General features: G+C 47.7%; 1 protein-coding gene across 2 annotated transcripts in view; it reads left to right on the forward strand.

Moving 5' to 3' along the window:
• GPBP1L1 (GC-rich promoter binding protein 1 like 1) overlaps positions 1-14,197 on the forward strand; it is a 533,935-nt gene extending 519,738 nt beyond the window's left edge. For both annotated transcript variants that reach the window (XM_078664367.1, XM_078664410.1), the window contains one exon: positions 13,269-14,197. In XM_078664367.1, coding sequence (XP_078520493.1) covers positions 13,269-13,418 — 150 coding nt within the window. In that variant the 3' untranslated portion in view covers positions 13,419-14,197. The remainder of the gene's footprint in view (positions 1-13,268) is intronic.
• Positions 14,198-14,795: the final 598 nt, after the last annotated feature.

The raw sequence follows: 14,795 nt of genomic DNA on the forward strand, positions 1-14,795 counted from the left end.
GGCTTCGGAGGAGGGGGCAACCTACAGTGTGGTGTTGATGAGGGCTGCCAAGGCCTTGGGCCTTGAGCTCCCCGTCGCGGCCGTGAGGACTAATCTCCTCACTGAGGTCCTTAAACCGCAGTCCAGCTCGGCTGAGCCTCTGCTGCCCTTTAATGAGGCCTTGACCGACGTTCTTCTGGGCACTTGGTCCAAGCCCGCTACGGGTTCGCCCGTAGATAGGAACGTGGCCAGACGCCACTGCCCGGCACCGGGCGACCCATGTTTCCTGTCCACCCACCCCACCCCCGAGAGCCTTGTCATCCAGGCCTCCAATTCCCAGACCGCGTCCCGTCGGCTCCGCCGGACAGGGAATCCAAGAGGTATGAGCGGTATGGTAAAAAGATCTTCTCCGCCCTTAGTCTGGGACTGCGGTCTTCGAACACCGCGTGCCTCTTGGGCCGTTACACCCACTCTCTGTGGGATACGGTTGCGGAAGTGCTGCCAGAGTTGTCCGTTGGAGGTACGGGCCAAACTCTGCCAAGCCCTTGTGGAGGGCCGGGATGCAGCCAAATATTCCATCCGGTGTGGGCTGGATACCACCGACTAGCTAGGTAGAGCGAGGGCAACGACGGTGGCGGTCAGACGCCACGCCTGGCTGAGGTCCGCCAACTTTTCGGCAGATGTCCAGAACACGTTGATGGACATGCCGTTTGATGGCCGTCGCCTCTTTGGCGACAAAGCAGACCATGCGCTTGAGCGCTTTAAGGACTCCAGGGCTACGACCAAGTCCTTGGGCCTCTCGGCCCCGCGCCAGCAATCTGCTGCTTTTCACTCCTTTCGTGGCCACGGAAAGGGTGTACCCACACGTGCTGCCAGCCACGCTCCGCAGGGTAATACCCAACGCGGTGGCGGCCGTGGGAACCGCCGTCCTGGCGGTAGGGGTCAACGGCGATGTCAGTCCACACCTTCCCCCGCAGCATCCGCCTCAAAACCCTCCTAGTCCGTGCTTTCAGGCCCATGTGACGCCAGTGGGGGGCAGGGTTCGCCATCACCTCCTCCACTGGCGCACTGTCACATCGGACAGGTGGGTGCTGCAGATCGTCCGAAGGGGCTACTCCCTCCCCTTCGAGGCGACTCCTCCAGCCATGCCACCGCAGAACCACCGTGTATCGGGGGATCATTTGCGACTTCTGCAGGAGGAAGTTACGGCCCTCTTGGCCAAGGGGGCCATCGAGCGCGTTCCTGGGCCAGAAGTAGGGTGTGGTTGCTACTCCCACTACTTTCTGGTACCCAAGGGGGGCCTACGCCCTATCTTGGACCTAAGGAACCTCAACGGCTTCCTCTGGAAGGAGAAGTTCAAAATGCTGACACTGGCTCAGGTCCTAGCTGCCCTGGACCCAGGAGACTGGATGGTAGCGTTGGACTTGCAGGACGCTTATTTCCACATCCCTGTCCTGCCGGCCCACCGGCGCTACCTGCGGTTCACGGTTGGCCACGAGCACTTTCAGTATACCGTGCTCCCCTTCGGCCTTACCAGCGCCCCACGGGTGTTCACAAAAGTGATGGCGGTGGTCGCAGCTCATCTGCGCAGGTTAGGGGTTTCAGTGTTCCCCTACCTCGACGACTGGTGTTGAAGGCGGGCTCGCCCCAGACAGTCGTCAGCCACCTCCAGACTACGAAAGATCTCCTGCACCGGCTGGGGTTCTCCATCAATGTGCCGAAGTCACACCTGTGCCCCTCTCAGAAGCTCCTTTTCATAGGAGCGGTTCTCAACTCGGCACGGTTTCAGGTTTATCCACCCGAACAGCGGGTCCCGGATATTCGGGCTCTGATTCCCATCTTTCAGCCGTTATCCCGGGTCTCGGTCAGGTTGACTCTGGGGCTGATGGCCTCCTGCATCCTACTGGTGCATCACGCCAGGTTGCGGATGCGGGCTCTGCAGTGGGACCAGAAGTTTCAGTGGGCCCAGCATCAGGGCAACCTGTCCGACCACGTCCTGATCTCGGAGGGCACAGCGAGACAGCTGCAGTGGTGGCTCACGGACCGCGATTGGGTCAGTGGCAGATCCCTCTCCCTTCCCCAACCGGAGCACGTAGTTGTGACGGACGCGTCCCTCCAGGGCTGGGGATGCCACATGGGAGAGGCGGAGATCAGAGGCCTCTGGTCTCCGGCGGAGGCCCGGCTCCACATCAACCTGTTGGAGTTACGGGCGATTCGTCTAGCACTGAAGGCATTCCTCCCCTCTGTCCGGGGGAGTGTAGTGCAGGTGTTCACGGACAACACCACCGCCATGTGGTACTGCAACAAACAGGGCGGGGTGGGGTCGTGGACCCTTTGCCAGGAGGCTCTGCGCCTCTGGCAATGGCTGGAACGCCAGGGCGTGACCATGGTGGCTCAACACCTGGCAGGTTCTCTGAACGCCAGGGCAGACGAGCTCAGCCGTCGGTGTATGATGGATCACGAATGGCGTCTGAACTCGGACGTGGCGCAAGGCCTCTTTCATCAATGGGGAGAGCCTTGGTTAGATCTATTCGCCACCGAAGAGAACGCGCAATGTCATCAGTTCTGCGCGTTGGAATTTCCAAGGCGGCACTCGCTCGGAGACGCTTTTCGTCGCGAGTGGAGTTGCGGTCTATTGTACACCTTTCTGCCTATACCACTTCTGCCCAGAGTGCTGAAGATCAAGCGCGACCGGGCCCAAGTTATCCTTGTGGCTCCGGACTGGGCGAGAAGGTACTGGTATCCAGAGCTACTCAGTATGTCAGTCGATCCCCCGGTTCGTCTGCCTCTTCAGGAGGACCTTCTGTCGCAGCAGCAGGGGACTGTCCTCCTCCCGAACCTGTCCAGTCTCCACCTCCATGCTTGGAGATTGAGCGGCGACAGTTGAGGCCATTTGACTTGCCTCCTGAAGCCTGTAACATCATTCTGGCAGCCAGGCCTCCCTCCACAAAGTCGGTGTACGCCTGCAGGTGGAACAGATTTGTGGCATGGTGCACAGCAAAGGCTTTGGATCCTCTTGCTGCCCCTCTCTCTGAGGTTCTTCTCTTCCTTCTTTCTCTTGCCCAGCAGGGCTCTGCTCTGGGCACTATCAAGGGCTATCTTTCTGCCCTTTCAGCCTTTCTGAGGCTGCCTGATCAACCTTCTTTGTTCAAGTCCCCTATTGAAAATAGATTTCTAAAAGGCATCACACACACATTTCCTCCTGTTCCGTTTGTGATGCCTCAGTGAGACTTGAACCTGGTTCTTACGTTTCTGATGTGCGCTCCTTTTGAGCCACTTCACAACTGTCCTCTCCGCCTTCTTACTCTGAAGACTGCTTTCCTGGTTGCCATCACCTCTGCCAGGAGAGTGAGTGAGCTCCAGGCCCTTTCTTGTACTCCACCTTTCCTTTCTGTCCATCCGGACAAAGTGGTTTTGCGTACTAAGCCATCTTTCCTGCCCAAGGTTGTCACGGCCTTCCACATCGGCCAGTCTATCACCTTGCCAACCTTCTTCCTGCCACCGCATCCCTCTAAAGAGGAAGAGCGGCTCCACCGCCTGGACCCAAAACGTGCGCTCTCATTTTACTTGGATCGCACACGCCAGTTCCGGGTGGATGACCAACTCTTTGTTGGTTACGTGGGTGCTAAGAAGGGGAAAGCGGTGGATCATCTTGTGTATCCAGGCATGCTACTCCTTGGCTAGAAAGGAGCCCCCTGTTGGATTACGGGCTCATTCCACCCGAGCCACGGCAACTACAACTGCCCTGGGCCAGGGAGTGCCCTTACAAGACATCTGTCAGGCAGCTACGTGGGCATCGCTGCACACGTTTGCAAGACACTACTGCCTGGACAGCCAAGTCCGGAGGGATGGCTTCTTTGGCCGTTCTGTCCTCCAGGACTTTCTGGTGTGATTATTGGTTCACAGACCCACCACCGGGGTTGGTATTGCTGGGGTATCTATTCTAAGGTAAGGAATCTAATACTAACGTGTCTCTTTCAGATGCACAAGTTACTACTTGTGTAACGATATATCTGTAAGAGACATTAGTTAGTATTAGATTCCTTACCGACCCACCCATCCTCCCCGTTCTGTGAACCGGTATCTAGGGTTAGGGTTACCCCCTTTCAGGGCCCTAGTTTTAATGGCACCAGTGTTGGTTTTTAACATGGTTCTGCGTTTCTGGCGCGGAAAAGCTGTGTCTAAGAACTGACGTCAGCATGCGGAGGCGGCATCTAAGTACTCCGACGTCATCACGGTGCCCACGACGGACGCAGACGACGCCTACCGACGCGCAAGGGTACTGCTACGCAAAAGTTTCCGGATTCAGTCTGACGCCTTGGGATATTCTAAGCTAAGGTAAGGCATCTAATACTAACTAATGTCTCTTACAGATATATCGTTACACAAGTAGTAACTTGTGCTTTAGCTCTATTCGTCTGTATACACAGCCCTAGATAAATTCATTCGGGCTTATCGGATTTTCTATGTATGTATGGTAACTCCTTTAGCTGTTGTATTTTTAAGATTTTTATCGGTGTGCTTTTAGTGGCCGAATTAAGAATTTTTTACTTGACTTGCCTAGCAGCAGTGGCAGTGGCAGCACATATAAGAAGACATGGGTAGCTGGTAAAAGAACACACTAAACAAGTGCAAAAGTCACATAAACCATGATATTAACACTCCAAAATCTGGGGCTTTCAATAATCATAGAAAAATTATCTTCAAAGACAGCATGAAAAGATATTCCTGGGATCAGGATCAACTCGGTGGAGGCTTATCCTTGCATGAAGAGGATACTTTCACTACTACATGAAACTCACCAATGCTAGAATGGTCTGTCTCCGACAGTGAGGACTTTAGGGGAAATGCTGGGGAAAATGACCTCATGCATGCCTCTCATACCACACGCAAGGCAACATATGAGACCAAATCAGGAATGAGTGCAGAACCAATAGTCGCAAGCCACAGAAAGTTGTGAAGATCTGGTGGTTGTCAGGCAAAGAGTACAAGCATGGTGGAACTGAACAAATCTAGCATTTGGGAGACTGTTTATATCACCAACTCGAATTGTACCCATTATTACCATAGAAATCCCGCATATAGGTTGGAAAGCTCATATGGGACATCTAAAAGTCTGAGAAATTTGGAAAGAGCAGAAAGCAGCACAACATATCGGTGTACTGGAACTAAAGACCGTGCCTAGCCTTGAAAACCTTTTCATATACAGCTGTGGAAGAAATTACTGCTAATTCAAATAGACAACACAACAGCTATGTTCTATCTCAATGAACAGGGAGGTCCAAAATCCTTTGCACTGTCAAAACTAGCACAAAAGATCTTTAGGTTTTCAAAAAATGTGGGTAGTCAACCGATCAAAGATATGGTTGCAATATATAAGGCCAGAATGGTGTCTGCCGTCACTTGTGCAACAGGCCTTTGGGGTTATACCTCCAGTAACCTTCTACAAATTGAGGAAAACTATTTTTTAAAACCTTTGCCTACCTACTTCTGCCTCATCCCCGATGGTTGACCGTGAGGTTGGTTTACAGTTTTACAAAATCAATCATGTTTGAGGCATATGAGCTGCAAATTACACACTGTTAATAGATCGCCACCTAGTGTTGGGCCCAGATGTTTGCTGTTTGTTTTTGTCCTGAAAAGTTCTTTGGAAGTCACGAGGTAGGGGGACTCCTCCTTTGGACCATATTGCGCATGGGCATTGACTCCATCCTCAGATTGTTTTTTTCCGCCATTTGGCTTGGATGTGTTTCCTGCGCTCCGGTTTGGAACTGAATTTCCTTCGGCGCGCAATCCTCACCCAGTTTGTCGGTATTGTTTTGATTGCGCTCCCCTTCGACACGATCTTCACCACTTCGAAGTCTTCGATTCCGGTCGTCGACGAATGCCTTCGAGCCTACCTGGGCCTTTCTCTCTGGCTCATGGAAAGGACGCCATTCAAGAAGTGTCCTCGATGTGGGTCAGTTTCCCCACACAGATCTACATGTGGTGTGCAACCTTTGCCTCTCACCGGAACATGAGGCCAAAGACTGTTCCGCTTGTGCGTCTTTCCACTCCAAAAAGACAATTCGGGACCGACTAGCTCGAAGAACTATGGCTCGCTCGTCAGCTTCGATCCCCGACGACATCTTTGAAGATAAATGTAAAAAAAATGTAAATTGATACTTGTATAGCGCACTACTCACCCGCAAGGGTCTCAAGGCGCTTGTACGAATACCGCTGTGGAACCCATCCTGGCTTTCCCTGTGAGGTGTCCACTCCTGGGCACCCCCAAGGTGGAGGCCAGGCATCCTTAGCGTTGTGGGGGCAGTTGTGGAGATTAAGCAAGCTATTGGCCAGAGTTGCAGAGTGGGACTCCATGATTGGAATAGGCACCGAGGCGAGAATTATCAGGTCCGTGGAATTTTGAGCCCAAGACCCGCCGAGGTGGGGAATTGAACCCTGGTCCCGGGCTAGACCTCTGCATCCGGGTCTGCCGCTCTAACCATTGAGCCACACTTCTCCACACAGATGGCGTCGACGTGCCAGAACACCAGCGGGCCGAACAAAGTGCCAGCTCCTCTGATGCCGAAGACTCAGACGTCGAGGACATCACTCCAGCTCAACGGGTCGTAAGTAAGACCGTCGACCCCAACCCTTCCTCAACAACATCAAAAAAGGCTTCAGTCACACCCTCACCTTCAGGCCCGGGTGCACACCGAGAGACTGCTTCCCACGCCCTGCCTATGGGCCAGGCAAAGAAGCCTACTAAACCTTCAGGCGTCTCGAAGACTGGCACCCGCTCATCGATGCCAAAACCGATCTCGGATCCAACAAAAAAGCTGCCTAAATGTCCTGACTCGCACGCTTCGGAGCCGAAAAAACACGTTCCGGTAAAAGACATTTCGAAAGGTCATACTTCTAAGCCAAACGTTTTAGGTTCCGGAGGATTTTTCGGCACAGACTCGGTAGTCTGTGCCGAAAACACCTCCGGAACTGAAAACTTTGACGCCGAAGGATCAGCCATACACAGAAGAGCTTTTTACACCAGATCCTAGTCAAAAGAGTCTTGTAAAGGATCCAAAGACCGGCCAACTAGCTCTTAGCTCCAAGAAGAGACCACCTCCTCCTCCAAAGAAGAGACATTGCAACCTCTCCATAAGGGTCCCTTCTCCACCACCTCCCCATACCATTCCTCCTCCTACACCACATCATTCGCCTACACCATCCACTAATCCAGATGATGATGTAGGTACAGACTCTGATGACACAGGTGGAGGTGCACATGACCCAGTAGGGACCAATAGTCCTCCTCAGTCACCTGATCCATGGGATGATTATAACACCCCTGATGTGCCTTATGTCCCCCAAGACGATGTATATCCTTCCAGGCCTTCCCCACCAGAGGACTCTAGGTTTTGAACTACTAGTCCAGAGAGCTGCCCAGTACCTTGGGGTTGACTTGCACACCGATACTGTGGAGGAAGATTTTTCTATTGGACACTTTTGATAATACCCAAAGGTCCACTGCCATTTTGCCAATGCTTAAAGGGGTCATTAATCACGTAACAGAGGTATTTAAAGATCCTGTCGGGGCTCGGGTCCTCAACCCTCGCATTGAGAAAAAATATAAAGTTGCCCCTACAGATCCAGTTTACATTAGAGGTCCAGCACCACTAGATTCTTTAGTAGTGTCTAATGCATGTAAACGTGCTAATTCACAAACATCAGGTGAGGCCTCACCACCAGATAAGGAATCTAAACTCCTTGACGCCTCTGGTAAGCGCACAGCGTCACAGGCAGCTAACATATGGAGCATTGCCAATACTCAAGCGCTATTGGCAAGATATGACAGGGCACATTATGATGAACTAGAATCCATAATGCAGCATCTACCAGATAAATATAAAAACAGAGCCAATGAACTCCAACAGGAAGGTATAAATATCACCTATACTTCCATTCGTTGTGCCCTAGATGCGGCAGATGCTGCCTCAAGGGCAATTAATACTAGTGTATTTCTGCGTAGGCATGCCTGACTACGTATTTCAGGTTTCAAACCTGAAGTGCAAAATTCCATCCTCAATCAGCCATTTGATGAGAAACACCTATTTGGCCCTATTGTCGACGTATCTTGAGAGAAAGTGAGAAAAGACACCGACACAGCCAAATCTATGGGAGCCTTGCAATTGCAAGCTCCCAGACGTTCTTTTCGTCGCTCATCATATAGAGGCAACACAAGAGGCTACGCCTCCGATAGCCCCTCCACTTCCTATAAAACCCCTAGTCAATCCACATTCACTAAGGGCTACCAAAGAGGAGGTTATAGGGGTAACAACAACAAGGGCAGGGGCAAAACCAACAACTCCCGCTCTGCCCCTACCCCTACCCAATGACTTTCCTCCGCTTCCCCCCACCATTCCACTCCTGTGGGGGGGAAGACTACAATTCCTTCCTGCCTGGACCAACATCACATCAGACAGGTGACTGCGACAAATTATTCAATCAGGTTACTGTCTAGAACCATCATCTACCTCCCATCCCCCAAATATAGCACCCAGACAGCATCCAATGTCACAAGAGCATCTATCACCGCTAAAGCAAGAAGTAATATCCTTGCTAGAAAAAAGTGCAATAGAACCAGTACCTCTACACCAACAAAACAAGGGAGTTTACTCCCTATACTTTCTTATCCCAAAGGAGGACGGCTCTCCAAGGCCTATTCTAGACCTCAGACCCCTAAACGTATACATAGTCAGACCATTTTCACATGGTCACACTTCAACAAGTCCTTCCTCTCCTGTTACAAAACAACTTCCTTGCTACTCTAGATCTCAAGGACGCATACTTCCACATTCCCATTCACAAAGCTCACAGGAAGTATCTCAGATTTGTAATAGACGGGCAGCACTATCAATTCAAAGTATTCCCATTCGGAGTCAGAACAGCACCAAGGGTATTCACCAAGTGCTTAGCTGTAGTGGCCGCACATTTACGAAGACAGTACATCCACGTCTTCCCGTACCTAGACGACTGACTCATAAAAGCCAGCTCATACAATCAGTGTGTGAAACACACCCATGCCACGATCCAACTGCTACACAACTTGGGGTTCACAATAAACCACACCAAGTCTCCTCTGCAACGATCCAAAGTACGACAGTACCTCGGTGCCACAATAAACACCTCAACAGCGCTAGCTTATCCCAATCCTGCAAGGATAGCCAGCATGCAAGCTCTTCTCAAAAAATTTCAGCCACAACACTCCCTTCCAGCACGAGTGTTCATGCAACTCATAGGGATGATGGCCTCGTGCATCTTTTAGTGCCCCCTGCAAGACTTCAAATGCGTCCTCTTCAAGAGTGCTTATCACGCCAATGGAACCAGGCTCAAGGTCAATTAACAGACCTAGTGTTGGTAGTCTTTCGGACTCTTCGCTCTCTGCAGTGGTGGAAGACCAAAAACCTTTCCAAAGGGCGACCGTTCCTAGAGCCAGTTCCTCAAATAGTCTTGACAGCGGACGCATCGCTCTCCGGCTGTGGAGCCTACCTACTGCAACACACCATGCACGGCAGGTGGACACCACAACAAAAGTTACTCCATATCAATCACCTGGAGTGATTAGCTATATTCCTAGCACTGAAAGCTTTCCAAAAGCAAGTATCAAACAAAGCCGTGTTAGTCTGCACGGACAACATGACAGCCATGTATTACATACAGAAACAGGGCAGAACACACTCTCTACAACTCTCTCAACTAGCACCGGACATATGGCGATGGGCTATACCTCAAAACATATTCCTTCTAGCCCAGCATGTTCCAGGAGTACAAAATACCATAGCAGATCTGTCAAGTCGTCAGGCACAACAGACACACAAATGGTAACTTCATATGCAAGTTCTTCAACCATTCTTTCAGATGTGGGGACAACCTCAGATAGACCTCTTTGCCTCCCAAGAAAACGCCAAAGGCCCATGCTTCGCTGCCAGATATCCACACCCACTGTCCAAAGGCAATGCGATATGGATGAACTGGTCAAACAGATTTGCATACGCTTTTCCACCTCTACCACTCATGCCACTAGCAAACTACAGCAGCATTCTCTGACCCTCATCCTAGTTGCTCCAACATGGGCCAGACAGTCGTGGTACACTACACTGCTACAACTGTCTGTAGGACCGCACCAAAAATTATACCTGTCTCCACACCTTTTAACACAGAACCATGGAGAGATCAGGCACCCGGACCCAGCTCAGCTCAACCTAGCAATTTGGCTCCTGAGGTCTTAGAATTTGGATATCTTAACCTTCCTCCAGACTGCATGAATGTCATAAAAGAAGCTAGACGCCCAACCACTAGAGCATGTTATGCGGCTAAGTGGAAACGCTTTGTAATATATTGTCGCAACAACAATAATAATCCCCTAGACGTGTCTATTCAACACATCATAGGATACTTACTGCAGCTCCAAAGATGTAACTTAGTCTACACGTCTTTTAGACTGCATCTTGCTGCAATAGCAGCATATCTGCAAAACAGACAGCATCTATCTCTGTTCAGAGTGCCTTCTATTAAAGCCTTTATGGAAGGCCTTAAGAGAATAATTCCTCCCAGAGTACCACCTACACCTGTGTGGAATTTAAACATTGTTCTCACATGGCTAATGGGACCTCCCTTCAAACCCGTAAGACATGGGAAGACATGGCTTGGCAGTTCGGGCTGGACTGTTCCCACGAGGCACAGGGTCAGACTGATTTGCATATAGCCATGTCTGAACTGGGGTGGCTGAGTGAACTAAAGAATGGTGATGGATTAAACCCAGATCAGTTGACTGGGGGTGCGTGTTTGATTTGTTCAAACGCTCCGTCCATCATCCCCTTTTGTATCGCAGATACACATTGAAGCACAGGTTAGGCAAAGAGTACTAAAACAACTGTTTGGCAGTTCAAGCACATTTCAGCCCAACCTCCACAAGGAGGGAGATACGGTTGAATGTGATGTCCTAGGAAAACAGTTTCTTAGAATACCATCGCTCAGAAACCATTTTATCTGAACTGTTTAATGGAAATTTTGAGACAGAATGCAGTTTAGCTTTTCATTGAAATCCATTCATAGTGTCTTTTTGGTCGAAATTGGCTTTTGAATGCTTATTTTTCAACTGTAAATGCAATGGTTGCAAGTCTTTAAGAAACCGATTTGTCCGATATTTATTTCAGTGCTTTACTTAAAGGGGTATAATTTCATATTTACATCATTTCTATTGTCAAACAATTAATTTGGATGTTCTTAATTTGTTAACCCATTGCCACCCGTAAACACATCCATCGCTGACCCATCACTACCCCTAAATACAATCAGCCCCTGCCCCCTAAAATCCCTTGCCACACCAAAACTACTCATCCCTGAAGCCTAAAAGCCCTTTCTACCCCAAAAATCCACAATCCCTGAACCATAAAATAACTCACTAGCCCTAACTCCTCCCATTTTTTAACCCTAAAACCCCTTTGTTTGCCTAATTCCACCCATCCCTTACCCATTAAAACATCTGCGCACACCCAAACTCCACCCTTCTCTGAACCTTTAAAAAAAAAAAACCTTCATCGTGCTTAAACACCAGCCATCCATGACCCATAAGAACTCTCTAAACTACTCATCCTTGAAGCCTGAAAAACCTCTACATCTAAACTCCACACATCCCTGAATCCTTAAAATTCCTCACCACCCTACGTTCCACCCTGTCCGAAACCCTAAACAATTCACCCCCCCCACCTCAACCCATAATTGACCGTATAAACCTTCACCAGCCCTAAACTCTGCCCATCCATGAACCTAAAAAAAAAATCAACACCCCTAACACTGTACCCATCCCTGAAACCTAAACACCACAAATCTGTGAACCCTAAAAACCCCTCTTCGCCGGAACTTCAACTATTCCGTACTCCTAAAAAACCCTCATCATCCTAACCATTACCCATCCCAGAACAAAACAAAGCTACAGTAGTCCTGAACTTTACCTAAGTTAAATGTAATTTTCGATTTTTCCTTAAAATTATCTTTCCTTTAAAATATTTTTTCATTTGAGTTTTTTGTTTTTCCTTAAAATCGTTTTTCCTCAAAATTCGGTTTTCATTATTTTGTTTTTCTCCAGTGTGATTTCTCAGTTTTCATTTTCCATTAGTTGACACATCAGGCAGGTACAGCTACAAAATCAGTGACTGCAGGTGAACCCAGAAAAGATTTAGCAGCTTGAATAGTTCTCTGGGTTGCCATATGACCTGCTGCTGCTTTCCAGGAAATTAGGGAGGCAAACAGGCACAGTTAATACAGTATAAGGATACCGTGAATCTCGCGCAGTTTGCAAGATGTATAACGAACCTGAAGATGGCAAACTGCAACATTGACATTGGTGCACACGTTTACGAAACACTGCTGCCTCAACAGCCAGGTCCTGTAGGAAAGACATTTTAGTCCTCTGGTCCTACTGAACTTTTTGGATGCCTTTTTTTTTTTTCTTTTCTTTTTTTTTCTTTTTTGCACCATTGAGACGATAAATAATAAGTTGACCTCATGTTTGAAATTTTTGATTTACCCTGCTAAAGCCTTGTCCTTGGTTGCAAATTTCAAGTATTGTGGTCCGCAGTAACCAAGGTCACTATAGCAAAGCGGATTGTACAAACAATGCTACCAGTTGGCAAACAGAATAGTTTGACATTAACTCAAAGGCATGGCAACTACAAAATAATGGGCTGCATTGTAATATGCAAATGTAATTGAATTGTCTTTAAATCACTTCTATAAACACTATTGTGTAGATTCCCAAGATTTAAAATACTTATTTAGCACTTCTCCCCTCTTCTGAGGTTAATAGGACTCATAATCTATGCAAATTGTGAGAATCTAGAAAAGAAGCTTCAGAAAAACTTCCCAACCTCTAGATGGCAGAATAACAGCAAATAAATCGTATCGTGCTCAAAGCTACGAAATCCTCGTTACAGGTAAATAACGTGTGCTATTTACTGTCCTCTCCATACCAGCATTGGTAGTGATTAGACTTCCTCCTCAAATGAGTTGTTGGGTGGTGGTCTGAAGATTCCTGCAGAGGTTTGTGCCCTTTGAAGGAAGTCCTAAAATGCCTCTCTGAAGCACATTTCATTCCTAATTGTAAGAATTGTTGAGCTGATGTAACAGGATGTTATCAATTGTTTATGGGGGAAATGTATACCGTCATACGGTTCGAGGAGTATCCGTATTTATTTGAAATGTTCTTGCAGTTGGGATTGTGGGAGTAATTGGTCTTTTGTCTGTTACAGTTACGAAGCAACACCCTTCGGAAGAACGGATTTGTCAAGCAGTGCAGCTCTCACCTCTTCTCCTTATGGAGAAGCACTTTCACATCCCAACTCAGCGAGGACTCTCAGACTGACCCTAGTAGCAGTGACACTTCCGATGACGATGTCTAATGAAAAGGGCCTGTTCCTCCCCCCTCAATACCCACAAAGGCAACCAACACAGTTTGTATAATGAAAATGCGTCTCCAGGACTATTCAGAGAAAACCACCCACACCTTTATTCCTCCGTCTCCACTTTTATTTTGTTTTTCATGTTCATTACTTCATGCACAAGGGAAAAGAAAATCCAAAGAGGAGGAAAATGGGCTTGTCTTAGCTATTTTTTTATTTTATTTTTTATTCTTTTGGTCTTCATGTGCTTCGTAGAAATATGTTGGACATTAAAATGAAAAGCTGGTCTTGAAGGACTGGGATGTGTGTTGGACAATTTTAAAAGAAAAGCCAGCTTCTACTGAACAGCATCTGCCTATGGAGTAGGGGCTCATAATGTGCTAAAGCAATCATTGTCCGTGACAAAGTGACTTGAAGTTATAATTGTGTTAAATTAATGCTAATAACTGTTTGTTTCATTTGTTTTTTCCGCTGGGGGAGCTTCGTCACTTACAGGTGTTTCAGTTACTTTTTTTGTTGAAGGGCGGGAGGAGTATAGTTGTAAAATATTCAATTATAGGATTTTGTTTTTGCGTCGTTCTTTGAGCCTTGATATTCAGGGTGGATTGTAAAATATAAAAGCAAAAATTTTTTTGTGAAGATTTCAAAAAAGATTAAGATTATTTTGATAACATTATTTACAGATTTGAAAAAAAGTGGTTATCACGCGAGTCTGTATGACGGAAAAAAAACTACTGCATTAAAAATAACTTGGAATAAATATTTTTTTTGCATCAGTGGAGCAATGGTCTGTGAATTTTATCAGTAAATGTAAGGCTTGGGATGGTAGTGAGTTTTTTCTCTATTTTGGTAAACCACTTCTGAGGAATATTTTGACAAAAGCATGACTGCCACTTTTAAAAGTGTTTTTGGTCTTAATTTTCTAATTGGGCTTTTGTTCATCAAAATCTTGAGACGTTTTTCTGCTTTTTCAAACATTTTTCTGAGTGGTAAAAAAATTGTTTTACTAGTTTCGTTGGAGTTGTTTCATCCGCATGTTTTCTCTTCAGCAGATGGTTATTCTGTGTGGGGAAAATGTTCAAGGAGGATGACCACAAAATGCACGGTGTCTGCTTTGTGGGATTCTCATGCCATTCAGGGGTTTGAAGTGCACCAAAATCTGTTGTACATAGTGGTGGGGCAGGTACGGTTTTACACTGAGCTTTGTGATGCGAAAGGAAAATATAGATCGTTGTTTCTACAGTGTGCATTTTTTCAGAAAGGTGCAGGGTTTTTTCATCTTACACCACCCTTGAAAGGTTTAGGTGCCACTGTCCCCACTGTGATGTGCATATGTTCCCATGCACCACCTCTGCTCGGCACTGGTACAAAGACACA

The sequence above is a fragment of the Lissotriton helveticus genome, chromosome 1_1 (genome assembly GCF_964261635.1).
Source record: "Lissotriton helveticus chromosome 1_1, aLisHel1.1, whole genome shotgun sequence".
In the NCBI taxonomy this organism is placed as follows: domain Eukaryota; kingdom Metazoa; phylum Chordata; class Amphibia; order Caudata; family Salamandridae; genus Lissotriton; species Lissotriton helveticus.